Raw genomic sequence first — 26372 nt, 5'->3', positions numbered from 1 at the left:
AGGCCTAACTATGTATTATTAAAGTAGAGCCAGAAGTTCTGGCATTGCATCCATTGCAAAGAAACGATATGCACGCACACAGCACTCGCATTCCAACCTGGGTAGTTTGTCAAGTTGATTATTACTACATTAGGATTCCAAATGGTCAATAGCAGTGGTATTATCCTGGCACAACATGATGAGACACATGTCTACAATACACTTCCATGAGTAACATCAATTAGCATATGAAAAAGGAGGATTTTCTAATGACAAATACAACGTTATACTTGATGAAAAGCAACTAAAATGCTTCTCATTCAACTATGAGAGGGATCAGAGAATCAGGCCCTTCAGTGCCAGCTGAGCAACCACTGCTTCTCAAAAGGGAAAGCAGCAATAATTCCAGTAATGCTGAGCTCTCCCAAAGATTCTGGATTTAATAGCAAGATAAGGCTTATGGAAGAGGTCATCAGTATAGCCACACCCAATACACTGAAGGACTTAAAGAGCAAACAGAACTGATTAAAGTGAATTGGTCACTTCTTAAGCAGCCAACATAAAGAACAGTGTGAATGTAATATGACCATGATTGCCCAAAAACTAGTCACAAACAAGTTTCAGAGTAGCAGCCGTGTTAGTCTGTATTCGCAAAAAGAAAAGGAGTACTTGTGGCACCTTAGAGACTAACAAATTTATTAGAGCATAAGCTTTCGTGATGCATCCGATGAAGTGAGCTGTAGCTCACGAAAGCTTATGCTCTAATAAATTTGTTAGTCTCTAAGGTGCCACAAGTACTCCTTTTCTTTTAGTCACAAACAAGTTGCTGCAAGCAAAGAAGAAGAGCTGCTGGAACCAGTGCTAGAAGGGAGCTTCAACTATCAAGAGTATATTGTTCTGTTAAGGGTCACCATAATACGGTTAAGTCAAAAGTGACTAAATTCTTAACTTTGCTCACTGTCTGTGAAAAAGGCCCCTCAATAAATGGGTAACAAAGAAAATGAGTCTTCATGACAGCTTCTATCCACAAGCAAGACTTCTTGCTTCCCAGAGATGGAGAGTAGATAGCTCCAACATATCCGTCTGGCAAACTCATTCAGATTAGCGACTGACCTTGCGGAGTTGTGGTGCAAGAACTAATAACTTGCATATCATTAGCATATTGATCAGATCCCACTTTCTTCTTTGAAGTGATCTCATATGTATTTAATACAGGAGATAGCATAGCATCTTGAGACACCTTATATACCAGATTCCTTGTGGATAGACAGTTGTCATCAATGATAGATCTCTCCTGTCTAGATATGACTTTCGCCCAAACCCAATTTCCCTCAGCTGCCAAAGCAACAACCAATGGTCAACTGTATCAAAAAGCAACAAAGTCCAGAAAGACCAAAATAGCTAACTGACTGTTATATAAGGTAAGCAGGAAGTTATTCAAGACCCTGATGAGTGGAGTTTCAACTCAAAAGGAAGTTCAGAATCTGGAACACACCCAGAATGTCTTTGGTGTTCAAATATACCTGTGGCTGTAAAGCCACCATCCACTCAACCACCTTCTCTAAAAATAAAAGGTTTGAGAATGGGTTGCAAGCTCCCTATTATCAAGCAATGTTGTTTGTTTCAGATGAGGCAAGCTGACTTATGTACAAGGATTTCCAATACTCTTCTCCCTTGCTAGGATTGGCATTGACGATGTCTTTCAATAATGGCCCCAAAATCTCACAGCTAGTTTTAAGTAACTTAGATACAGACAAGGTAAGAACTTGGGACCCAGTCCTACAATCTGTTCCATAGTGGCAGAGCCTTTCATTGGTATGAAGTCCCACTGAATTAAATGCCTACATAGATCAGATTGCAGGATCAGTATCCAAAACCAGTAGGTCTCAGGGAACCCAGGAAACCACATCTTCAGAAGACAGACCAAGATAGGCCTAACCAAATAAGACAGCACATCAGAAACCAGGACATAGCCAATCCATTTTAAATGCAACGAAAAAAACCTGTAAAAGTAGCCAGCTAGAGGCATTACTGATGAGGTAAGCCAGATGGGATAATCAGCCTGCACAACAACCAAGCAGGTGTGTTCACTAGATCTTCCCCCCCAACCCAAACTTCAAATTATTGATTGTCAATGAACTCTAAGCACTTTGAATGTTTCTGAAGGCTAGTGTGGACACAGGCTGTAACAAACACATGGAGAGCATCCACATTAGCTTTTACAAACACACCAGAGGTACCTCAAAAGTTCATTGGCTATCAATAGCTCAAGGTTAAAAAAAATAAAAAAAGGTCTAGTGAAGGCAAGCCTTTAGAGTGGGGTAGTCAATTATTTTTTGTTAAGGTCCAAATTTTTTGGTCGAGGTGTAGTCAAGGTCCACACTCCAGAGGAAAGAAAAAAGCCCACAACACTAATTATAAGTAAATAAAAAGATTTTGGGGTTGGTTCAAAAAAGCGTCTGGTGGTCCAGATTTGGCCCACAGGCCGCCTATTGACTACCCCTGATAGAGGTCACTTAGTTGCTCGTGTTGCATATGCAAGCAGATGCACAGCATTAGTCACAGCACTTGTGTAAAAGTGTCCAAAATTATTGTCCCCCCTTCCCCCTCATCTTTTCAATGAAGAGTAATACACATACATACGTGGCCAGAAATCTCTACAATTTTTTGTTCAGCAAGTATGTTTAAAATTCTTACTTGCCCTTAAACACATTTTAAATGACTCTTCTTATGCCCCATGTTATCTGACTTTTAAGTATAAGACCAGGTCCAAACAGAATAGAAATACAGAGAAATCTTCACAGAAATTCAGAAGATTTTGGATATAACATACAAGTCTGAGCAGATTGGAGGCAAGAATTAACCAGAGTTCTCTTACCCCCTGTTAATTATATTCTCATTGTTAATTGTACAGAATCAGAGGGCAACTTTTTTTCTAAAATTTAACAAAGAAAACCCTGTTTTTAAAATGTACTTTTAAAAATTGCTTATGGCTACCATTAAAAACAAAATTATAAATAGAGGAAAAGTCTACAAAGCAGGTTTTTAGTTATATCCCTGGTCACTTCCCAAAAGCCAAATATTTAGTCAAACTGTATAAAACAGTGAGTTTGTTAAAACCTGTTGAATTCAAGCACCTGATTATCATTTAGGACAAATGCTTCTTTTGTGAAAGATTTAAAACAACCCTTCTCTATTCAAATGAGGGACAAGATCTCTAGAGAATCCTGCAGCAAGAATGGGGAAATCAAGACTTGATACTCTTGAAGATTTAGAAAAGATGTGAAAAAAAGAAAGAAAAAAGAAAGGAGGCCACTCTTTATACACTATAGGACAAGCAAAAATAAAAGTTCTTCCTTTGCAATTCACTTATCTGCCTTCTCTGTTGTCGTCAATATTGGCATCAGCATGAAGGAGCAGTGATGCTGCATCCTTTTAAAGAGAGGTTTTTAACTCAATGTGTAAGTGATCGGTAAGGAGTGATAACTGCATCTCCAAGATCCCCAGTTACATTTCCAAGAAAAACTATTAAAATGAATTTCATCATGAACTGGGCACCTCATGATGGTGGCATTGTTCTGCACAATACCTTCAAATGTCTTACTCCCCCGCACAATACTTGAGGCCAGACAAGTAGTCCAAATATACATAGTCACATACATTCAAGAATCCAGACATCAAGTATATTAAACCCGGAATGATGATGGATGTAGAAAAGCCATTCCTCCAACATCCTCAGGTCAGATAAAGCTTTATTCTGGGAACTAATAGAAAAGGCTAGCAGGAAAGAAAATGAACATGAAGGCAGTCATAACAGAGAGCTACAAACACACAATATTTAATTTATACTCTTTTACTCTACTGTAATCCACCTTAACTAGTTACGTAATATTAACATAAAATGCAAATGAGGGAAATTTCCTGCCTGTTTTAAGTCTGAAAGCAAAACTTTTTAATTATCTATTAAAAATACAGAAATACAACCACTTCCAAACAATTCAGAAACCTTGTTTTTTCTCAGATTTTTTCCCCCCACCTGATTTTTATTGTCTTCATTTTACTGGTACAAGATTAAAGCTTTAAAGAATTTTATGTGGCCTCAAATGCCATTAGATGAACAAACAGGGTAATCTAGAGATGCCCCAAAGTGCTCCAGAAAGCGTGGATGGATTTAATAATATAAAGAACAAAAGTGCAAAGATTAATGCTACTGTTGAAGCAAACACCATATATCCCTGAAATCGGATTCGGTCTTCCCTACTGTTAAGAGTTCATCTCAGGTGACAGATATAATCACAGAGCAAACATGAAATAACCTAGCAGCTAGATATTAGGTTCCCTAGAAAAAAATATTGCACTGAAGTTTTATTCACCACAGTACTTACTCTCTTTCTTTCAGTTTAAATGTCAGGCCGGGCTACTATCTGACAGAAGTTAGATGGAGCATTATAGTCTCCTTCAACTCTCCATAAGCTTAGGGAAAAGAAAAACCACAAGGTATGGATGCTGTAAGTCCCCTCTCTAAGGCAGACTTCCCATTTTTTAGTTTAACTTAAAAGTTACTGTTCTAGGGGATGCTGCCACATGAAAAACTTATTATTCAGTCAATAAAAATGTAGTAAATTTTGAGCAATACCATGTCACCGTTCCACACAATCATTATAATTTGTGGGGTGGGAAGGGAAACAGGTACTTATCTTCAGTTTCTGATAGACAGGCAGGGCAAGTCAAGATTATATGCATGCAAAATATGGGTGTTGTGAAAATTAATAATAATGATTGAACATAATTCTGAACTGCAAAGTCATATATTGGTGCCAAGCTTTATTGTATGTAATTCCTGGTAACTTTAAAAGTGCACAAGGGGAAGGGCACTTGTACCCTCCAAAGACAATGAAAACCAACTAATTTCTTCCAGTCTTTGCTGCTTCCATATAGAACCACCACAACTTCATATACTGTCAGCAGGAACTGCAGATGCCCGCGACCTCTGAAAATTAGACTTTGAGAGTCTCCAGGGGCTGAAAGCCCAAGTATTTCATCTGCAGTCAACAGGAGCTTCACCCCCTCTGAAGATCAGGCCCAGAGAGTCTCTGGAGCCTAAAGGCCACATGTAGCTTCATTGCAGAGGGGAGCCAACATCTCTAGAAACGAGTCACTTGCTCTGATTTCCTTGTGTCTCTGCACATGGAATCTCTGGATTTGATAACTATAATATGAAACATTTCATATTTTTACTACATATACCTGAAACATTTAAGTGACCTTGTACAGGATTTATTGTTTAAATAAGGCAGTAAATTAAATTTAAATAAATGTAAGTAATTTTAAATTTAAGTAAATTTAAATAAGGCAGTAAATTACATCAGTGTGGTGTGATGGATTGAACATAGGCCAGAGCCAGGAACCACCCTTCAATCATAATACTGTCTCTGTCCAGTGACTTCCTGTGTGTCACTTAAACAATTAACCTGCCTTTTAGTTCCCCTCTTGAAATCTGTGGGTGCTTTGTCTTACTTCACAGGGGACATTCTGAGGATGTTAAAAAGCTATTGCAGAATCTTATGTTGTAAACTTTCTTTACCTTACCAGTAACATTGGATTTCAGGGAAGTTCTTTCAGTTCTAATAATCTATTTTCTTGTTACTATATTTTGGTTACATTTAGCATTTCCTCTCATCTGGGACAAGAGCAATCAATGCAGAGTGTCATTTGTTTGTTGATGGTTTCACATACAAGAGCAATCAATGCAGAGTGGCGTTTGTTGATGGTTTCACATACAAGACACTTAGTGTCGGCTGCCAAGGCTGAGTTTCTAGCACTGCAGGAGAATGTTTACTTGTTTTTAATGGGGAGGGGGAAGGGGGGGAAACTATTTACATTGAATTGTTTCTTAAAAGTGGAAATATCACTGGAGTTGGTAGGTTTGCTAAAAGGTTTGTTTAGACCCCATTTAAAGGTGACAGCATCTCAGTGCTGTGAAATCCTAGAAGGCCAAAGAAGTGTTGCTGGTATTGTCACCATCAATGACAAGGGGCTCACAGGGTTATTACTCAGCCGCAGTAAGTGACCCCTGGGCTCCAGCTGTCCCCCTGGCTGCCCCCCAGCCTCTCACTGTGCCAGGGCCATGGTGTCCTCCCCGCCCCCCGACGCAGAAACACCGGCCCTGTCCTCAATTCCCGTATTTTGGAGCTGCAGCCAATCAGAAGGCAGCTTCCATTCCCACACACGGAATTACAGCTTGTTAAGCGTTGTGCCATTCGCAGCCTCCTCTCCCCCCCCCCCCCCGCTCCTTCTCGTGCCCTCAGATAACCCTCCACAACAGGCACCTCGCTCGCTGCCTCCCGCGCACACGCGCCGGGGGCAGTAACTCCCCCCCCCCCCCACACGCCCCCCACCCCCAGCGACGCGGCCGCCCCCCGCCCCACCCCGGGGCTCAGCGCTCACCCCACGGTGGGGAGCGGCGGCCGGGTGGAGGAACTTACGGGGAAGTTGGAGCGAAACTTCACTCACCAGATCCTCGAAGCTCCGCCGGTGCTCCTTGCCCTGCCAGTCCAGGCGGCGGGGGATCAGCTGCGGCAGGGGAGGGGGCAGTCAGCGCAGGCACGGCCTCTCCCGCACCTCCCTCAGCCTCCGTCCCAGCCAGCCCGGCCCCGCGCCCCAGCCGCTCCACGGCCCGGCCCCAGGCGGGGATGATCCTTACCCCGCTCCTAGGCCCTGCCCACCCCCGCACAGGCAGCACCCGGAGTGGCGCCCGCCGCAGGGCAACCCCCCGTCCCCCGGCCCGTCCCCGAGAGCCGCAGGGGGCCCCGCTGAGGGGCCGGGCGACTCCCACCTGCCCGCCCGTAGCCACTACCTGGTGCGCCTCCAGCTCCTCCACCAGCACCTGGGGAGAGACACAAAGGACGTGAGTCCGGTGTAGCGACAGAAAAACCTCCCTCTCGGCTCCGCCGCCCCAGCCGCCCAACCCCGTCCCCCGCGCTGGCCCTGGCGGCGGGGCCGGCCCTGCCGGAGCCCCGCGCCGGCCGCTCACCTGGGCGGATTTCCTGCAGGGTCCGGACTGTAGGAAGCGGGCGATCAGGTAGTAGAGCTCTGCGGAGAAGAAGAGGACGCGGTTACAAGGAGGACACCCGGCAGGGAGCGCCGCCCGCCGCCCGCCTCCCCCCGCCAGCGATACCCACCGGCTTCCAGCTGGGTCGGGGCGGCCGCTGTCGCCATCCTCCTCCAGAGGCCCGAGGGGGGGACAGGGGCGGATCGTACCCAGGGGGAGCCGCTCCTACTGCGGCCGATCCCCCATGGAGCAGCTCCGGTGCGTGTCCGTCGCGCTCGTCGCTGTCTCGCTCGCTCTCGGGTTCATTGCATCTCGTTTCGCCCCATAGATATCCCGGCCCGAGGCAGCCGCCGAGGAGGGTGCAGCGCCGCCGCCCACCGCTCGGGGGCGGCCGCCCAGGCAAGGGAAAGCCCAAGCGGAAGGAAGGATGAACGGACTCGGAGGACGGGCTGGGACAGAGACGCTCTGGTAAGAGTCTTCCGGAAACTCGGTGATGCCGCAGCCCTATGCGGCTTCCGGGTCTGCGTCCTGCGCGCTGTGACTCGATCCCTCCCCCCGCGGGAGGGGGGGGAGGGCGGCGGTGCTGAGGCCCGGCCTTGGCACCCCTGGCACACAGCGCCCCCCGCCCGCCGGCTGATGCACTGCCCGGAGGGACGTCCTCGCGCTGCCCCTCCGCGACCGCGCCCAGCAGGAGCTCGGGCTGAGCCGGCCCCAGCGCAGCCTGACCGAGCCGCCAGTGAAAACCCTGGATCGGAATCCTGGGGCCGGCTGCACCCAGGGGAGGCGGATGCCTTCAGATATGGCAGGGCTTTAAGGTTAGAGGCGGTGCCTGCCCACTGGGGGCTCTAAGCAGGACCATCCTCCCCTAAACATGGGCTTTAAGGCCAGAACGGGCCATCCTGTTCATCTGTCTGCAGCGCGCCCACAACCTCTGGCTGATTTCAAGTTATAGAGAATCCACCATTTGTTCTAGCGCAGTCCAGCCAGTGACCTAATTGTATTATTTCCCAGGCCGGACAATCCACCCCACACAGCGCTTATGTACACGTGTTAAAATGCCCACATTAACTAAGATGAATGGTATTTTGGGGAGTAGTACTAAATCGGGGGGGCCCTGAGCTGCCTGGGCCCTAAGCAATTTTTAGTCTGCTTATGCCTAATGTCATGACTGCTTAAGTTAAAGGAGCCTTCCGTTTTGATCTGCTTGTCTTTCCGCATGGTTAAAATGTAGTGTTTTGACAGGAAATGACGGTTACACATTGTTAAAACTTAAAAGTGTGTGTAAGTTCAGTTGTCCCTTTTTGAGCTATGTTTACACATCTATATGAATACCTGTTTATCTCTACGCATTTTACAAAGTGTCTATAATATTTTAAACATGTCTAGGGTAAGAGGCAGGTATTTCAAGCACTGGGGTACAGATGAAGTGTGATTACAGAAGTACATTACAATCCTGCTGCCCACACAAGGAAGTAGTTAGAAAGAGTGAGGCCAAGAACAGACGTGACTCAGCCCTTAACAGATAAGACTGAAATTCATGAGACCCAATTATTGTTCTACTTTACTACTGTGGGAATTAGAGGTGGAAAAAAGTATTAGGTTATCTAATCTAGCCAACCTGAAAAGAGGTAAAGCTTAGCTGCAGTGGTAACAGCAGTCCAAAGTAATAGGGATTCCTTTTACAGATGTGATGCCTGTTTTTGTATGTAGCTGTATTGGTCCCAAGATATGAGAGAGACAAGGTGGGTGAGGTAATAGCATTTATTGGATCAACTTCTGTTGGCAAGAGATACAAGTTTTTGAGCTTACACACTTGTCTCTCTTGCCAAAAGAAGTTGGTCCAATAAAAGATATTACCTCACCCACCTTGTCATGATTATTTTTATTGTTTGACTGGTTACCAACTAGTTGCTACTGATAAACAGGGCTTTGAAGACAGCCTGATCATTTGATAGCATGAATACAGCAGCCATTTGGAAATAAGCATTAATTGAAAAAAATAGTGTGCACTGTTCATGATTCAAAGTTTTCTTAAACGAAGATACACACCAATGTGCATGCTAGTGTTTTCTAATGACATATAAAGAACTTAAATAGACCTATAAATAATACCAGAATATATTTGTAGTGATATACTATCTTCTATAACTGTTAAATAAAGGTATTCAAGCCAAAATGTTCAAATTTGGAAGCCTAAAGATAGGTACCTAAATAAATGGTCTGATCGTCAGAGGTGCTGAGTACTCATTCCTCCCATTGGAGTAAATAGGACCTGGACCTGCAAGTGTTCAGCAGCTCTGAAGTTCACACCAACCTCAGTCCTGCAGTCAGATGAGTGTGGGCCAACCCCTGAAATCAGTGAGATTCCATGTAGGCACCAGGGTCCACCGACCGTCTTCCAGTTCCAGAATCAGGGCCACCGTTAGGCTACCTTTAGTCACTTAAGTAAAAATAATTTGCTGTCAGAGTTCAAGAAAACAGACATTACTGTTAAATTGCATTTTTTTTAAAAAAGGCTCGCAACCTTCTGAGGAAGAAGAATGCAGTAGCAACCGACTTAGAGATCCTCAAGGACAGCAGATAGTTTCTCATAGGAAACATGGCTTGGCAAAGCTTCAGAAAATGACTTTGCCATACCAAAAGATGTCAAAACCTGATAGCTTTATATTTTTATGGGGTTGCCAAAATGTATCATTCTGTCAGATAAAATGACAACTATTCACTACAGATCCTCTATATTTTTATGGGAACGTCTCCATAGTCCTACCTTCTTCTTTACTTGTTTCTTGATGAGTAAGTCAATAACCCTTTATTTCTTTATTAATAATTCTTTATTTTGAAGTTGTTTTTGACATATTTGGCATTCTGTAGCAGTACTTGTTAAACAATGCTTTGAATGGCTGCTTTGGCATTAGAGAAGTTGCCCTTCAAGCTGAAAAAATATAACAGAGCATGAATCTAGTACACAAGTAGCTGAATCCCAGTGTTCTGTTTCAGCGTGGCTGAAATATGAGAAACAATTTAATAGTTTCTGCTTTCATTAGATTTATGCATAGTTTAAAAACTTTTGTGAAGTACAGTTTCAAAGCCCTCAGTGCTGTTACTATAGAGATGCAGTCTGGCCTATATTAATTTTTTTCTGTTAAGTTTCAGATGACTTCAGTATTATCTGGCCTAGTTTCAGCAATAGTCCACTGGGAAGGAATCAGACTTATGGCATTTGGTTGCTCTGCACAGTTCATACTCCAAGTTGGTTTGTTTTCTATGAGACATTTTAACATAGTGGTTCCATGTTGTTACAGCATCTTGAATTAACTGGTTGATGGGTAGGCGTAGTCTTTTTTGTATACGTGGTAGTATAGAAATTGCTAATGCTGGGGGTTTAAAATAGCCAAGAAGCTTCCAGTCCAGTAGCAGATATGAAATAGTGGCTTGATAAAGCATCATTATTGACAGAGATGAAAGCTGTGCATAAACAGACCAAACTGTAAATATCAGCTTTTGGTGTTTGTTTCCAACATTATCTCCTCTCTGTAACTTTTATTTTCTTCAATATTTCCCAAAAAACTCTTGAAAGTCACTGTACCTGCACTTGTGAGAGAGAGTGCAAAACTGCAGTTCTGTTAAATTAGTTATCAACATAGGAGACAGGAAAACCATTGAAGAACCCTGTTGTGTTATTCTGGAGCTGTGCTTCAGTGGTGAAGAACATAGGTAATATTTCTGTCGCCCCCAGCATTAATAGTTATAGGCATATTCTTTCACAGATGTCAGGAATTTGATTGAACATAAACTCAGATGAGATATTATAATATGGTTTGAGAATACTCTGCAATATAACAAATCCCTTGTCTTTCAAAGTTGAATATAGATCCATATCACATGCAAACATCTCACCAAGAGCATTGTGTAGCACCATGTCTGTTCATGGCCCAGGCCTTCTTCTGAGTGTTAACAGTCACCCAGCATATTTCATTTTGAACATGACAGGTTTCCTTGGCAACCATTTGATTGATGTGTCAGTCTTAGTATATCTCTGCATGCCTGACCTGCACTTACTTCACCATGGCAATTGTAACATACCCTGAAACTGCACCACCACAACAGAGAGTGGCTTTGCCATTTCTGTATTTAGCTTTGGCAGAATTATTTTCATAGGGTCTATTCTAAAGCCCACTGAATCTTTCCATTAACTTCAGTGGGCTTTAGACTGAAAGCCTAATTCAGGTTGAAAAAATGCCCACGCTAGGCACACCTTTCTATTGCTCATATGCTTTCCACACATTCAAAATGGAGGTCTCTTGCCAAACGCTGCATGATTTCACAGGATTCCTAGTCATTGTACTCACAAACCTGCCACATGACAGACTCTATATAGTATTCCCTAATGTTCAGATTTAATAATACATCAGCAGAAAGCATCACCTTAATAATCACATGACTGTTTGTTAATTCATGTTCACAGACTACAGATATTTGGAACATGTCACAATGTGTACAGATCAAATACAAATCGATCATTACTCACATCCCTACCGGCAACTGCATAGCTCCGTCCCTGGCCAGCCTCCAATCCAAGACATTATTGTTGCGGTGACTACTGCTGGGTAGCCTCCAGCCCTTGGAATCTTTTCGTTCATGTCGCAGGTTCTAAGCCACTACATCTTCACATTGCTCCACAGTGCTGCTTTGCACATGCCCGTGGATCTCATCCTAAGTGGTCTTTGCTTTCTGGTGAGTGATGCCTGCTTGCAGGTTTGTCCCTAGTTCCACTGGAGCACTGTTCCCCACCTCCCCCATCTCCCCAGACATACTAAAACCAATGGATCCTACCTGCAGCTCCATGACCCACTTCTTTCTGGCTCCTCCTCATCAAAGAACCAGCACATTTTGGAGGACCAGGGAATCTCTTAGCCACAGCAAGGTGCCATGCCAGTGTCTACTTATGCAAATTGCTCCACATCAGAATTTTGTTATACAAATGGACTAATGGGGGCAGCAGTATGGAAAGATAAAGAAGAATATGAACATTAATTAGCATGATAATTTTTGCTATTAAGCAAGAGAGAGCAAAATTGTCAAAGGGGAGGGGGAAATTGAAAGAAGTAGCTGAAGTTTATCTCTTCCAGTTTTCGTTACATTCTCCTTTTTATTTTATTTTATTTTATTTTATTTTATTTTATTTTTCTTTAAAGCTTTTCAGTTGTAAAGTAGGTGTTTGGGGTACCACATTTGAAAAGAGGAGAGATGGAATGTTGGAATCAACTGATTCTTTAACAATTGGAAAGAGATGGAGAAAATTGAAGCAGTGCAGTGATATCTGCAGGATCATTTTGATAAGGGGAGAAAAAGGTCATAGAAAACCATGTAGCACCATGTGACCAAGTCTAATAATTACACCCTCCCCCCAACTCCCATTGGCTGGGAACGGCGAACTGCAGCCGCTGGGAGCTGCGGGCAGTCGTGCCTGTGGATGGTCAATGTAAACAAACTGTCTTGCGGCCCGCCAGCAAATTACCCTGACGGGCTGCAGGTTGCCCACCACTGATCTAAACTCTTGTGGAATTTATGTCCCACGTAAAGCTGTTAATTCTGCACCATCCCCATTGTAGTTTGCAGCTGATGGGTGGGTTTAGCTTATGGTACTTCTCCTTTCTCCTGAAACCATGCCTGCTTCCCCATACCAGCTCACGGAAAGGTGTATCCTGTATGGAGCACAAGTACTTGCCTCTGGCCTCCTCCCCACCCAGCAGCCTGTCAGCAGAAGCATTTGTGAGTGGAGAAAGCACTTTCCACATGGTCATGTGGTACAGAGGAAACAGTTACATTAAATTTTTCATAAAGCATAACAGTGATTTAGGAGCCTAATTACCACTGACTTTCAATAGGATTTGGTTTCCTAAGACACTTAAGTCCTTTTGAAAGTTTTACTTTTAATGAAGATCAAATTCAATAAAGAAGAAACAAAATGATGGAATTCTCAATCAGTAGAAACTGTCTAAGGTAGAAATCATTAGGGACAGCACCTAGTACATTACACTCTGTGCGTGGCTTGGCTATACACATCCAGAGTAGCTTCAGAGACTGCAGCAGCGTTATACTGGATTTACAAAGGACTAAATGAGAGCAGCAGAATTTGTCCATTTGTTTTCAATTAAATAACCTCATGTGGGGTGGGAAGGCATGGAAGGACCTGGAACACTTAAGCATATTTCCTCAGGGGGGTTCATGTCTCTCATACAGTCCAGCCAACTTTGTTGGAAGCATGACATCTGAAAGTGTTTTCCAACATTATCAATGAAATGTATTTGTCGAGCACTTTACTCAGAACGGACCACATTCTGTCCTCAGTTATACCCATGCAACACTATTTGTAACATAGAGGCCAGTAGTTCTGATCTCAGCAGGATGATCTGTCTAAATATGGTAGAATACCCTGTAATATCTAGGACCAACTTTTCAAGTCTAATTGACACCACCGTATATTTCAAATGAGTGTCTTTGCTTAAAACATGCCAACCAGATCAGGACTGAATTTCACTAATAGTGCTATGAGGAGAAGATGGCACAGCGTTAAAGCCAAGCCATTTTTCAGTGGCCAAAACAAATTTGTTTGGGTTGAACAAAATGTTTCAAAATTTCAAAATGACATTTTTGAAACAAAATGTGGATTAAAAAAATGTTGACATTTCTGAAAAAAAAAATTTTTTTTTCCCAACCGAAACTATTCACCAAATTCAACCTGAATTCACAAATAGTTTTGGTTTCTTGAAAAAATGCATTTTTTGGCAAATTTACTATTAGCCAAAATAAATTTGCCCAGCTATGCATGGCACCAATAGGCACTATACTTGTCTCTAGTCAGTAACATCACTTTCTTGCCTTAATAGGCTCTAAAAATAATATTCTTCCAAAAAATAGTGGTTTTGAAAGATATAAGAATATGTTTTGTCATGTGAGTGAAGGTCTAGGGCAGGGGTGGGCAAACTTTTTGGCCTGAGGACCACATCGGGGTTGTGAAACTGTATGAAGGGACTGGTAGGGAAGGCTGTGCCTCCCCAAACAGCCTGTCCCCTTGACCCCTATCCGCCCCCCTGACTGCCCCCCTCAGAACCCCTGACCCATCCAATCTCCCCCCCGCTCCTTTTCCCCTGACTGCCCTCCCCCGGAACCCCCTGCCCCTAACCGCCCTCCCAGGACTCTGCTCCCTATCCAACCTCCCCCCGGTTCCCTGTCCCCTGACTGCCCCATCCAGGGACCCTCTCCCTTTAATTGCCCCCCCGGGACCCCACCCCCTATCCAACCCCCCTGCTCCCCATCCCCTGACAGCCTCCCGCTCCAGAACCTCTGCCCCATCCAACCGCTCCCTGTCCCCTGACTGCCCCCCAGGACCCTCTGTCCCTTATCCAGCCTCCCCACCCACTTACCATGCCGCTCAGAACAGCAGCACTGGAAGCCACACCGCCCGGATGGAGCCAGCCACACCACTGGCGTGGCTGTGGGGGAGGGGTGACAGTGGGGGAGGGGCTGGGGGCTAGCCTCTCCGGCAAGGAACTCAGGGGCCGGGCAGGACCGTCCCGCAGGCCAGATACGGTCCATGGGTTGTAGTTTGCCCACCTCTGGTCTAGGGATATATCCTGTCCAGGTCAGCTCTGAGAGGAGAAATGAATCAAAGCTTGAACAAATCCTGTTGTCTAGAGTAGAATTGAATAGGCATGCTAGGGAGAAGATTTGCCTCCATCTTTAAATATATAAAAATGGGTATATATCTGGATCTGGATTTGCTTTGACTCTTAGATATATAGAGAGGTTTTTACCCACGAAAGCTTATGCTCAAATAAATCTTAGTCTTTAAGGTGCCACCGAACTCCTTGTTGTTTTTACAAACAGGTATATGTGTCCATGTGAAGTAGAAAGGCTACAGAATGTATAAAAAATAATCAATTTTTAATACTTTTATACATTTACCATCCTCCTTTGTATATGTCTACCTTGCATATCACATACCTAGCAAACAAATATAATCAAATGAGCAGGAAAAATTCCTACACAAGCATACTTACTTTTTTAAAAGTGAAAAACTGATTTTATTTAATTGATGTGACTGTCAAAATTGCATATGGTTAAGTCGTAGCAAAATAAAAGTTGTTATGTTTACAGGTTATTTTTCTGAACATACGCTGAACTTAAGTGGAACTTAAGAATTTGTACTTTGTATTATACAATGGTGGTGACCAATGCCTGGATATAAAAAAGTACAGGACTTCCTTAAAGTGTACATCAAACATCACAACCTTATATGAATTTTTAGCAGCATATTTAATGTATTCGCAAAAAGGAGTACTTGTGGCACCTTAGAGACTAACAAATTTATTTGAGCATAAGCTTTTGTGAGCTAAAGCTCACTTCATCGGATGCATTTGGTGGAAAATACAGTGAGGAGATTTATATACACACACAGAGAACATGAAACAGTGGGTTTTATCATACACACTGTAAGGAGACTGATCACTTAAGATGAGCCATCACCAGCAGCGGGGTGGGAAAGGAGGAAAACCTTTCATGGTGGAATGCATGATAGAGATCTTGTAGGTGTTTGTCTCTGTCTGAGGGGTTGGAACAAATGCGGTTATATCGTAGAGCTTATTTCATGAAGTTGATAGATTTCCACTCTACGATATAACCGCATTTGCTCCAACCCCTCAGACAGAGACAAACACCTACAAGATCTCTATCATGCATTCTTACAACTACAATACCCACCTGCTGAAGTGAAGAAACAGATTGACAGAGCCCGAAGAGTACCCAGAAGTCACCTACTACAGGACAGGCCCAACAAAGAAAATAACAGAACGCCACTAGCCATCACCTTCAGCCCCCAACTAAAACCTCTCCAACGCATCATCAAGGATCTACAACCTATCCTGAAGGACGACCCATCACTCTCTCAGATCTTGGGAGACAGGCCAGTCCTTGCTTACAGACAGCCCCCCAATCTGAAGCAAATACTCACCAGCAACCACACACCACACAACAGAACCACTAACCCAGGAACCTATCCTTGCAACAAAGCCCATTGCCAACTCTGTCCACATATCTATTCAAGGGACACTATCATAGGGCCTAATCACATCAGCCACACTATCAGAGGCTCGTTCACCTGCGCATCTACCAATGTGATATATGCCATCATGTGCCAGCAATGCCCCTCTGCCATGTACATTGCTCAAACTGGACAGTCTCTACATAAAAGAATAAATGGATACAAATCAGACGTCAAGACTTACAACATTCAAAAACCAGTCGGAAAACACTTCAGTCTCTCCGGTCACTCGATTACAGACCTAAGAGTGGCTTACCTTCAACAAAAAAACTTCAAAAACAGACTCCAACGACAGGTTTCAGAGTAGCAGCTGTGTTAGTCTGTATTCGCAAAAAGAAAAGGAGTACTTGTGGCACCTTAGAGACTAACAAATTTATTTGAGCATAAGCTTTCGTGAGCTACAGCTCACTTCATCAGATGCATTTGGTGGAAAACAGTTTTCCAGCAAATGCATCCGATGAAGTGAGCTGTAGCTCACGAAAGCTTATGCTCAAATAAATTTGTTAGTCTCTAAGGTGCCACAAAGACTCCAAAGAGAGACTGCTGAATTGGAATTAATTTGCAAAGTGGATACAATGAACTTGGGCTTGAATAGAGACTGGGAATGGATGAGTCATTACACAAAGTAAAACTATTTCCCCATGTTATTTTTCCCCTCCACCCTACCCCCCACTGTTCCTCAGATGTTCTTGTTAACTGCTGGAAATGGCCTGCCTTGCTTGTCACCATGAAAGGTTTTCCTCCTTTCCCCCCCTGCTGCTGGTGATGGCTCATCTTAAGTGATCACTCTCCTTACAGTGTGTATGGTATAACCCATTGTTTTATGTTTTCTGTGTGTGTATATAAATCTCCCCACTGTATTTTCCACCGAATGCATCCGTTGAAGTGAGCTGTAGCTCACGAAAGCTTATGCTCAAATAAATTTGTTAGTCTCTAAGGTGCCACAAGTACTCCTTTTCTTTTTGCGAATACAGACTAACATGGCTGCTACTCTGAAACCTGCCATTTAATGTATTGCAACTAATAAATACTCAGAAGGTTGTGCCTGAATTTCAGGGAAAAACAAATATAGATGCTTTATGTAGACCATTATAATGCCACATACTAAAAACATTTCTCAAAACTTACGTTGTTATATACTTGCTGTCTTGGTGGCTGTTAAGTAAATAGTTATGATATTCTGGAGACTCTTAGTTTGCATTTTAGCTATTTGTTTCAATTTGATACCATTTCATTTTACTCCTGTGCCATACCAGTGTTCCTCTAGATGGTGCTCCATAATCAAGAATTGCATTTAATACTATCCCATTCTAAAGACTCCCGAGAAAATAGTCTTAGTCAAGAAAACAGTCTCCTTTGTCTCTAAATTCTGTATTATAATAATTCCATCTGTATTACAATTTACAGACTTCTGATTCAGTAAAATAGAAATACATTATTTATTGCTCTTGCAAATCTTAAAACCTATGTACTATAACACCAGATGCCATCTGTGTGGAATAATATCATCTGATATGCTGTGGACTGATCCATATCTCATATTTGTTATGGCAGCCATTAGGGGGTGTGAGCTGTTCAGTGTCCTGTTGAGCTGCTAGATGGTATGTATGTCATTGATTTAATTGTGATAATTTTTATTTACAAAGGTCACACGTAATATAATTCTCTCTCTAAATATGTAATACACACACACACATAGGTACAAGTGTTTAAATTGGATGTAGTGTAGAAGAAAACAAGTAATTATAATAACAATACTAATGTGTGTCCATATATGTACACATAGATATAGAAATATATATTAGAGACCAAAATAAATAATTTTACCATTTAATTAATATATGTATCACAACATTGCTGAGACAAAATTTATATAGGAAAACTCACAAATTATCCAGTTCTTTTCAAACTAGGAAAAAGCAGAATAGGTCCTAACTAACAGTCTAATTTTCATTATTCCTGGTATTAGAATTCTCCTTTTACACATCCGTGTTGAAGGGCCTGATCAATTGTCAGGAGTCTTTCCATTGACTTCAGTGAGCTTTGGATTGGGCCCTGAACGTTCACACATCCTCTAATTCAGGGATTCTCAACTTCTTTCTTGCTGAGCCCCCCCCCCCCAACATGCTATAAAAATGCCAGGGCCCGGTTGGGGAGTGGGAACTTGGGACTCCAGGCTGGCGGGGGGGGACCCTTGGGCATAAGGCATAGTTTTACTTCTATTTGTGAGGCAGCAAGGGCTGGCAGGGCTCGACCCAGCTTGACACAGCGGGATCTAGGGAAGGAGTGCCACCTCCACCCCCTGACCCACTCAGGAGGCCACTGAGCCTGTCTGGTCTGTGGGGGAATGCAACCAAAAAATATAACTCAAAGAGGAGACTCAGTTCAAAAAGTTTGAAAACCGCTTAGGGTGCATGGAGAGGGGTAGCTAGAGGCTGTGTGCAGGCAGTGGGTAGCTCAAGGTGCAGGCAGGGAAGTAGCTCAGGGTGCAGGGAGGGAGTAGCTAGGGGCTGTGTATGGGTGCGGGGGGGGGCTCCCAGTGTGGCTTCCAGCTTCAGCGGGGGCACGCTGGGGCTCCACCCTTCAGCCCCCGCACTGCTCCTGGCTTGGGCTGGGAGGTTTGCCAGCTTCAGCCGTACGCTGCTCCCGGCTTTGGGGAGGGAGGGGGGATACCGGCTTCAGCCTGTGCCACTCCCAGCTCCAGCGCTGGGTCTCAGGGCATCAGGTTCAGCCACAGGGCTCTGCAGCCCCCCTGAAAGGGCTGCTGACCCTCAGGGGGCCGTGGATCCTCGGTTGAGAACCAAGAACATTTCTTCTCATGCAAATGGCTACCATTATAGCTTTAGCTCCAATTCTAGGAAGTTGACAGTGCCCAGAAGGGCTCTCACTCCTAGAAACAGTACATGACATTTCCTTGATAAGGTACTTCAGCAACTGCAAACCTTAGAAAAGTGTATCCTTTTTTAAAGCCTAATCCAGTGTACCCTCAACTTCCAACTGCAGTAAATAGGAGCTGCAGGCACTCATTACCTTTCAGGATTAGACCCTTAGCGCCTGAATATGTGACTCAGAGTATCTCTGTAGCGATGTTCCTGTATTTACAAATCTTACTGTAATTTTAATAGAATTATGGATCTAGCTAATAGGTATGTTGTGCTAAATATTGCCTGTGATTTTTTTCCCTTTTTTAAATTAAGTGTTGAGGATTTTTTAAAATCGTTTAGTTTTCATGTATCATCTGTACCAGAATGATACAATCAGCTATTTTTGTTAAGGTGCCCAGGGGCCTTCATGATGGCTGTCTAAAATGGTGTTATAATGGGTACCTAAAAATGTTACCTTTATTTACTGAAATAAAATGATGCATCTGCCATACCCTCTCCTTTTTCCTCTTCACTTGTTATCTTATTGAAAGAGCCTTTAATAAGCATTGCTTTTAAATGTTCTCCTCCTCCACCTCCGTGCTGAATCTCCTACAGTCTGGCTCCTGCCTGCATCACACCCTAAACTGCTCTCACAAAGGTTTCTGACACCTTTCTCAGCTAGATCTCAGTGCCTCTTCTTCAACCTCATTCTCCTAGATGTCTCTGCTGGTTTTAACACTGTCAATCACTTCCTCTCCCTCATGGCATTGTCCTCTCCAGGTTCTCCTTCTACCCCTTTATCCAGTCCTTCAACATCTCCTTCCACCCATTTTTGTGAGGATTCCACAGGGCTCTGTCCTTGGGGCCTTTTTCTTTTCTCCTTCTGCAGTCTCTCTTTGGATGATTTCATGTGCTCACTCTAGCCCATAAGGCCAGTCAGCTAGCTTGCTGTATGCATAAAGTGTCTTCTTCATTGGTATGGTTGATTATATTGTTGTTTTCTTGGGTTTTGTTTATGCTGAATTTCAGTCTATGTTATTCATAATGGTTGTAACACAAGGAACCTACAGGCCTGTATCCTGTATGCTTAGCTAGAGCAAGTTAGCATAAGTGTTTGTAACCTTTGGCATAGATAAATGGCCTACCGGTTACCCCTTTTGACTTTGGGGAACTGAGTGGGGAATTGAACAAAGAACTGAATGTGTTTACCATAAGTCTGAAACAGACTGGTAACCGCAGGGTACACCACAGAACATGGAAGTCATGATTTAGGCCAAAGATAATGGTTTCAGGGATGAGATAATCAATATTAATATGTATGAGTACATGTCATAATATGTTAACCTATGGAGTAAGTGTAGCCAAAGATTTATCTGGGTGAGGAAACAGGATTTGGGCCCAGATTAAGGCAGGGCCAGGACGCTATAAGAGGGTAAACAACCATGGAGGTGATCGTTCTTTCTTATCTTCTATCAAGCTATCAGCTCAGCTTTGCAATATAGCTTAACTACTCAACACTTGAGCTTGATCCCTACCAACTTGGGAAGCCTGGACCATCGAATTCATCAGGCATGCCAGAGATGAGGTTGGTCCTCTGTCTCCCACTACCAGGTCTTCAGGGAAGGATATAAGTATGTTAGTTTACGTAGTCTTTTAGAATAGAAATGTTAGCCCTAGCCCTGGGGCCTAGAATTGTATTACTGCTTTGTGACTCTGTGTTTTATATCTTTAATTATTCTTTCATTTAATAAAGAAAGATAAATCTTAACATTTTGATATTGTCCTTAGTGTAAGTGTCCTTGCCACATAACCTGAGGGTCCTCTCATGACATTGAACTCTCTGAGGTTTCTAACCCTGTAGCCTGAAATAAGACAAGAACCTAAATATCTTCTGGTAAGATCATTGGCAAGCCGTAATAAACTAGCCCATAAATTCAGGTCAACATTACACAGTTTCAACTATCATCTCTTTGTTCCTTATTTAACTCTCACCATCCAATCCTGCATCCCAAAGTGTCTCGCATCTCAGATTGTCTCTCTGACATTTGGCTGCCCCACTGGCAAGTTAAAATTAACATGGCCAAAAGTGCATTCCTGATCTGTTCTCCAAACCCCTCTCCTCTCCACCCTTTGTCACTGTTCTTCATTAATCTGACCAAGTCAGAACCACCACCCCCATCCCTACCCCCTACGTTAAGTCCGAACTTCTTGTCCTTGACACTACTCCCATCCTGGGGTGATCCTGGAGTGGCACAGCAATGCAGCAGTATCCTGTGCTTGTGGGATATAGTCTAGCTTTAAGAGAGGCATTATCAGCTCCTTTCATTGAACCCAACCTGTCACCACAGACTTTTATTAGTAACAGGTTTTTGCTAATTCATAGGTGGTTGAGTAAAATTTTGTCTGCACATCTAGAACTTCCATCCAGTAATTTGGATGAACTTCAGAGGTATGGTGGGAAATGAGCAGTGCAGATAGAGAACATCACAAGTGTGAGGATTCTGTCTGTGGAGGAGGGCTGTGTTGATATAGCATAGATTGTAGCACTGTTGATTCTTTGCTTCCTCCTGCTCTGGCACAGTGTCAATCGTATCAGACTACCAAGGATCTAGTTCAGTAGTGCCCAACCTTATTACACAGGAGGGCCACATAAATATAAGCACAACCTTGTATGGGTCAAACAGATTTTACATATTTTAATAGGATTTAAAGTCACTTGTATTGATTTATATTTTAAGTTCAGCTTGTTTTCTATGTATTTAGATAAACAATACTGCACATAGAAACAATCTATTTACACACTTGTGTAAATTAAAATTATATAAACATGATGACAAAATGATGATAAATCAGCCATTAGTGTATTATGTTGAAGCAGGCCGCGGGCCTCAAAATACTCTGGTGGACCGTGTATCGTCCACCTGCCGTAGGTTGGGCACCCCTGGTCTAGTTGATATTATCTGTCAAGTAGTTAGCTAACTGAGGGATCTATTCATTTGTTTCCCCATTTAAACAAAAATGTTTCAGCATAGCCACAACCATATAAGAAGACAACACATTTTATTAAGCTGCATTTTGCTGGAAATGTTCATACCTTGCTCCTGAAAAACATACTAAGTAGGATTTTCAGAAGCATCCAAGTGATTTAGGAGCATAAGTTTCTAAGACACTTAGGTGCTTTTCCCTCGAATCCCATTGACTTTCTACAGGACTTGTGCGCTTGAGTCACTTAAGGAGCTTTGAAAAACATACCCTGTGTTGCTAACTACACTGTGTGTATATTGATAGCATAAGACCGTATCCCACTTGTGTAATTTAAAGAGGGGGCTGTAGATGAAGTTCTTGTAGGAAGTTTCTTCTACCTTGATTTTTTTTCTTAAATATTTGTTATTTCGGCCATTGTCCATCTAAAGGCAAAAAGTTTGCTTTTCAGCCACATTGTATGAGTTCCGGGGAAAAGGCCTGTCTGGCAAGGGTGGTTTCGCAGTATTCAAAAAGGCAAATGTCATTGGAGTAATGGAAATCCCCTTCACCGTCTCTTGGTTTTGTGCTATTGTTTTAACAACTGACTCCTGGGAACCCCATCCATTGTATCACAGAGAAACTTCAATTGAATTCCTCATTCTGAGAAATGTACCTGTTTGTAATTTATTATTATAATGACTTGCAAATAGAATATGAGCTTCCTTAATCATAAATAGTTACAGCAGCAAAGAGATCTGACCAGAAATGGGGTGGGTATTTTTTCTGTTTTGGTTTGGTTTTTGGCAATGTGAATTGTATGAATAGGGTGCTTAGCAGAGTAAACAATGTGCCTTGAATGGAGATGATGGGATATTTTCCTGTGAAGTGCTGCAACTCCCTGAGCACCATTATGAAATTCAGACACAAGATAGAGCAACTGTATTAAGTAAGGCTTAGGAGGATTATGGAATTAAATTGGTTTTCCCCCCTTTCACTCTTCTCCAATCAAAGAAATTAGAAATTTAAATACAAAAAAGGGTGTTAAAATAATACAAAGGGTTTGACTAAAACATATAAAAGCAAAGAAACTCTGTGTTAAGACTATTGCTTTATTCTGGACTCCTCGTGTGTTTAAGCACAGCGTTTTATATTATATAGTCCTCTATCAGGGACTACATAAGAACTGTGGGTAATCTTATACACCATATAAACTGCAATGCCCGTAATGTTATTTTAATAGCTTGTGTATTTCCTTCTGCTTTTTTAACGTTTTGCAACATAACTTTACAGACCAATACTGTTGCCTTGAGGCTTTAACCACCAAATTATTCTTATTCCATATTAGTTTCCTAGTCAGTGTTACTATCCATTGTACTTACCTATATAATTTCACAGTGAGAGCAATGTTGCAAGCATCCTGTTCATTTCAATGAGAGTTTGGTAATGAAAGCTATACAGTCAGACTTAATTAATCTATGCTGGATTTATCCAGATGTCTGACTATCCGAAAGTTTTAAATGGATACCCATCTTCTGCTACATGCATGTACCCTTGATTTGTTAATCTGAAAATGTTTTACTCGGTAAAATTTAAAAAAAAAATTAAAAATTTACATTAATCAGCTCTGATTGTGCAGTGAAACAACTGGCACAAGTGTACAGTGGTCTTATCATATAATAGGACACAGACACACTATCTTTCAAGATAATCTGCAACATACCTTTCATATTACACTCAGTGGCAAAAGTGCCTTAATAACTGAAATGAAGTATAGAAAAAATACTTCTCACTTAAATGACTACAGAGGTAGTTCTAACCAGGGGCTTCTCCCCTCCCCTTCCCTCCCCCCCATATCTTTCTCTATGCTATTACTGTGTCTTCATCTTGAAATCTGCGGTGAGGTGTTTTAAAATCTTTATTTTTAGAACAATTTTCTCAATAACAAAATACATTTATAACACCAGTAGACCCAGCCGGGGCATGGGGAGCAGTAGGAAGGCATCCTATTAATATTAACAGGATTTATTCAGGTTGTAAGCTCTTTGAGGGCAGTGACTGCCTTTTTTATTATGTGTGTGTGCAGCACTTCCTTGCCTGGGAACTTTGATGCTGGGGGAAAGTTTGTATGTTCCACTGACCCTGTGAGCTATGCTGGCATGTGTCTTAACTCCTGGTAAGGTCACCCAAGCTGGACAGGTCAAAGAATAGGACCAGATGAAAAGTAGCCCACTGGTTGCCCAGATGGAGGGTTGAGCCATAGGCCAACAATCTATCCTCATAAAAGAGTTAGTTATAGAAACAACAAGGTAGCCATTCCAGCAAACAGCATGATAGACATGTAGAGGAGCCTTGTTTATGCCCTAAATGACATCTGACAGTGTGATAAGGATTCAGATTTAGTGTAAAGTGCCAGGTCCAATTAGCCCTTGACTGGGTACTCTGAGCACTACAGCAATACAAATAAATAATAATAAGTAGGGCTGTCGATTGATTGCAGTTAACTGACGCGACTAACTCAAAAACAATAATGATTAATTGCAGTTTTAATTGCACTGTTAATAGAATACCAATTGAAAATTATTACATATTTTGGATGTTTTTCTACATTATCAAATATATTTACTTCAATTACAGCACAGAATACAAATTGTACAGTGCTCACTTTATATTATTATTTTTATTACAAATATTTGCACTGTAAAAATGATAAAATAAAGTAATTTTCAATTCACCTCATACAAGTACTGTAGTGCAAACTCTTTACCATAAAGGTGCAACTTACAAATGTAGATTTATTTTGTTTTTGTTCCATAACTGCACTCAAAAACAAAGTTGTAAAATTTTAGAGCCTACAAGTCCACTCAGGCCTACTTCTTGTTGAGCCAACCTCTTACTTGTTTATCTCCTGCAAATGTAAACAAGTTTGTTTTATATATTTTTATAAAATCTATACCTACAGAAATCTACACACCTGGTGCAGAGATGCAGAACTGAAAGAGTGAGCAACTATAATTTCTCTCTCATTGAGACTTTATATTTATTTTTTCTTTCTTTTCTATTTTCTTTAATCTGAAATAAAAGCCACTGAGACGAAAGAGTTCTTCTTTTGTGTATGGGGAAGCATAATGCCTGCCATTTCTCTTCAGCAAGGGTGAAGCAACACGGACATGGACTGTATGCCACCCAGGGATTCCCCTACACAGGGGGAATCTGTCTGCTTAATACAGTTATCCAGCCCCTTTGGTCCGCCAGAACAAAGTATTTTGACTTCTTGATTACTATTGATTAGAGCTGATCAAGAAATTGTTTTTTGTTCCAATGAAAATTTTTGACAGAAAAAAGTTTTAATGTTCTTAGAAAATTTTTTTTAAAGTGGGTGTTTTTTTTTAAAAAAAACAGTCTGGGGGTCAGGTCAAAATGTTTTGGGTTTTTGCAGCCCAAAAAAAAAAAAAGGTGGGGTGAGGAGGGGGCGTTGGTTGTCAGCTAAATTTTTTCAGTTTTCAGCCACCAAAAAAATCTTCCGTTTTCAGTTTTTTCAATGAAAAACATTTTGTTGAAAATGGCTATTTCCAGTTTGATGAAAAAGCCATGTTTGGGGAAAAAAAAGAAAAAAAAATCATCCATCTGCATTACTAATAATATCAAGAGTTGTGTGTATAAATTCCAGGGCAGAGCAACAAAACTTTATCACTAAGGGCCAGATTTTCAAAAGTATTTATGTGCCTAAAAATGCAGATAGGCACCTACAGGGATTTCTTGAAGCACCTAAGCAGGTTAGGTGTCCATGTCTTTGAAAACACTGGGTGTTAATCACCTAACCAGCTTAGGCACTTTTAAAACTAGGCACCCTTGGGGTGGCACAATTCCAGGGGTGGCATTCCGGATATCCTTTTTTTTTTTTTTTTTTTTTGGCTTGGACAGTTGCGCTCTCAGACCTTGGGCAGCAAATTTTTTGCTTGGGTTAGCAAAAAACCTAGAGCCGGCCCTGTAGACACCTATCTGCCTGTTTAGTACCTTTGGAAATCTGGCCCTAAGAGATGTGTACCTGTGCCAAGACCAGGGAGAGTCTAGACTGTTAGAAGGACACATCACAGGAGAGTCAGGTTTAGACACAAAAACCTCTCTGTGGTTTTTGGGTAGTTGTAGAAGATCTTCACACACTTGACAAAAGTCTGTGCGTGCTGCATTACTGCCATGGCAGTACATTACATTATAGCCACTAAATTCAAAATCACAAAACGCAAGTGAAGAGCTCACTCTTCAGTTTTCCCACGAGCACTTCTTGCTTCTGGTTAGCAAGAGCCTTGTTTCCCTCTCCCATGGAAGTAACCCAGTCCCTCTTTATAGTGCTGAATTTAAATACCTCTCAGAAGGAATTGCATCAATGAGCTGATGCTGAACCTTGCTGGGA

The 26372-nt window shown here is 42.3% G+C and overlaps 1 protein-coding gene and 1 long non-coding RNA gene across 2 annotated transcripts in view; one reads left to right on the top strand and one right to left on the bottom strand.

Annotated features, from left to right (window-relative positions):
- Positions 1 to 7511, bottom strand: part of BRWD3 (bromodomain and WD repeat domain containing 3) — a 91370-nt gene extending 83859 nt beyond the window's left edge. Inside the window, exons 1-4 of the mRNA XM_038416208.2 lie at positions 7161 to 7511; positions 7013 to 7071; positions 6836 to 6865; positions 6493 to 6552 (exon numbers count right to left, since the gene is read on the bottom strand). Coding sequence (XP_038272136.1) covers positions 6493 to 6552; positions 6836 to 6865; positions 7013 to 7071; positions 7161 to 7197 — 186 coding nt within the window. The 5' untranslated portion in view covers positions 7198 to 7511. The remainder of the gene's footprint in view (positions 1 to 6492; positions 6553 to 6835; positions 6866 to 7012; positions 7072 to 7160) is intronic.
- A 1307-nt stretch (positions 7512 to 8818) lies between these two features.
- Positions 8819 to 20770, top strand: LOC122455913. The gene is made up of 2 exons (XR_006274426.1): positions 8819 to 11764; positions 20475 to 20770. It is a non-coding gene; the product is annotated as an uncharacterized LOC122455913 (long non-coding RNA).
- The last annotated feature ends 5602 nt before the right edge of the window (positions 20771 to 26372 follow it).

Source organism: Dermochelys coriacea, chromosome 9, assembly GCF_009764565.3.
Source record: "Dermochelys coriacea isolate rDerCor1 chromosome 9, rDerCor1.pri.v4, whole genome shotgun sequence".
In the NCBI taxonomy this organism is placed as follows: domain Eukaryota; kingdom Metazoa; phylum Chordata; order Testudines; family Dermochelyidae; genus Dermochelys; species Dermochelys coriacea.
This window is presented reverse-complemented; position numbering and strand designations above follow the sequence as displayed.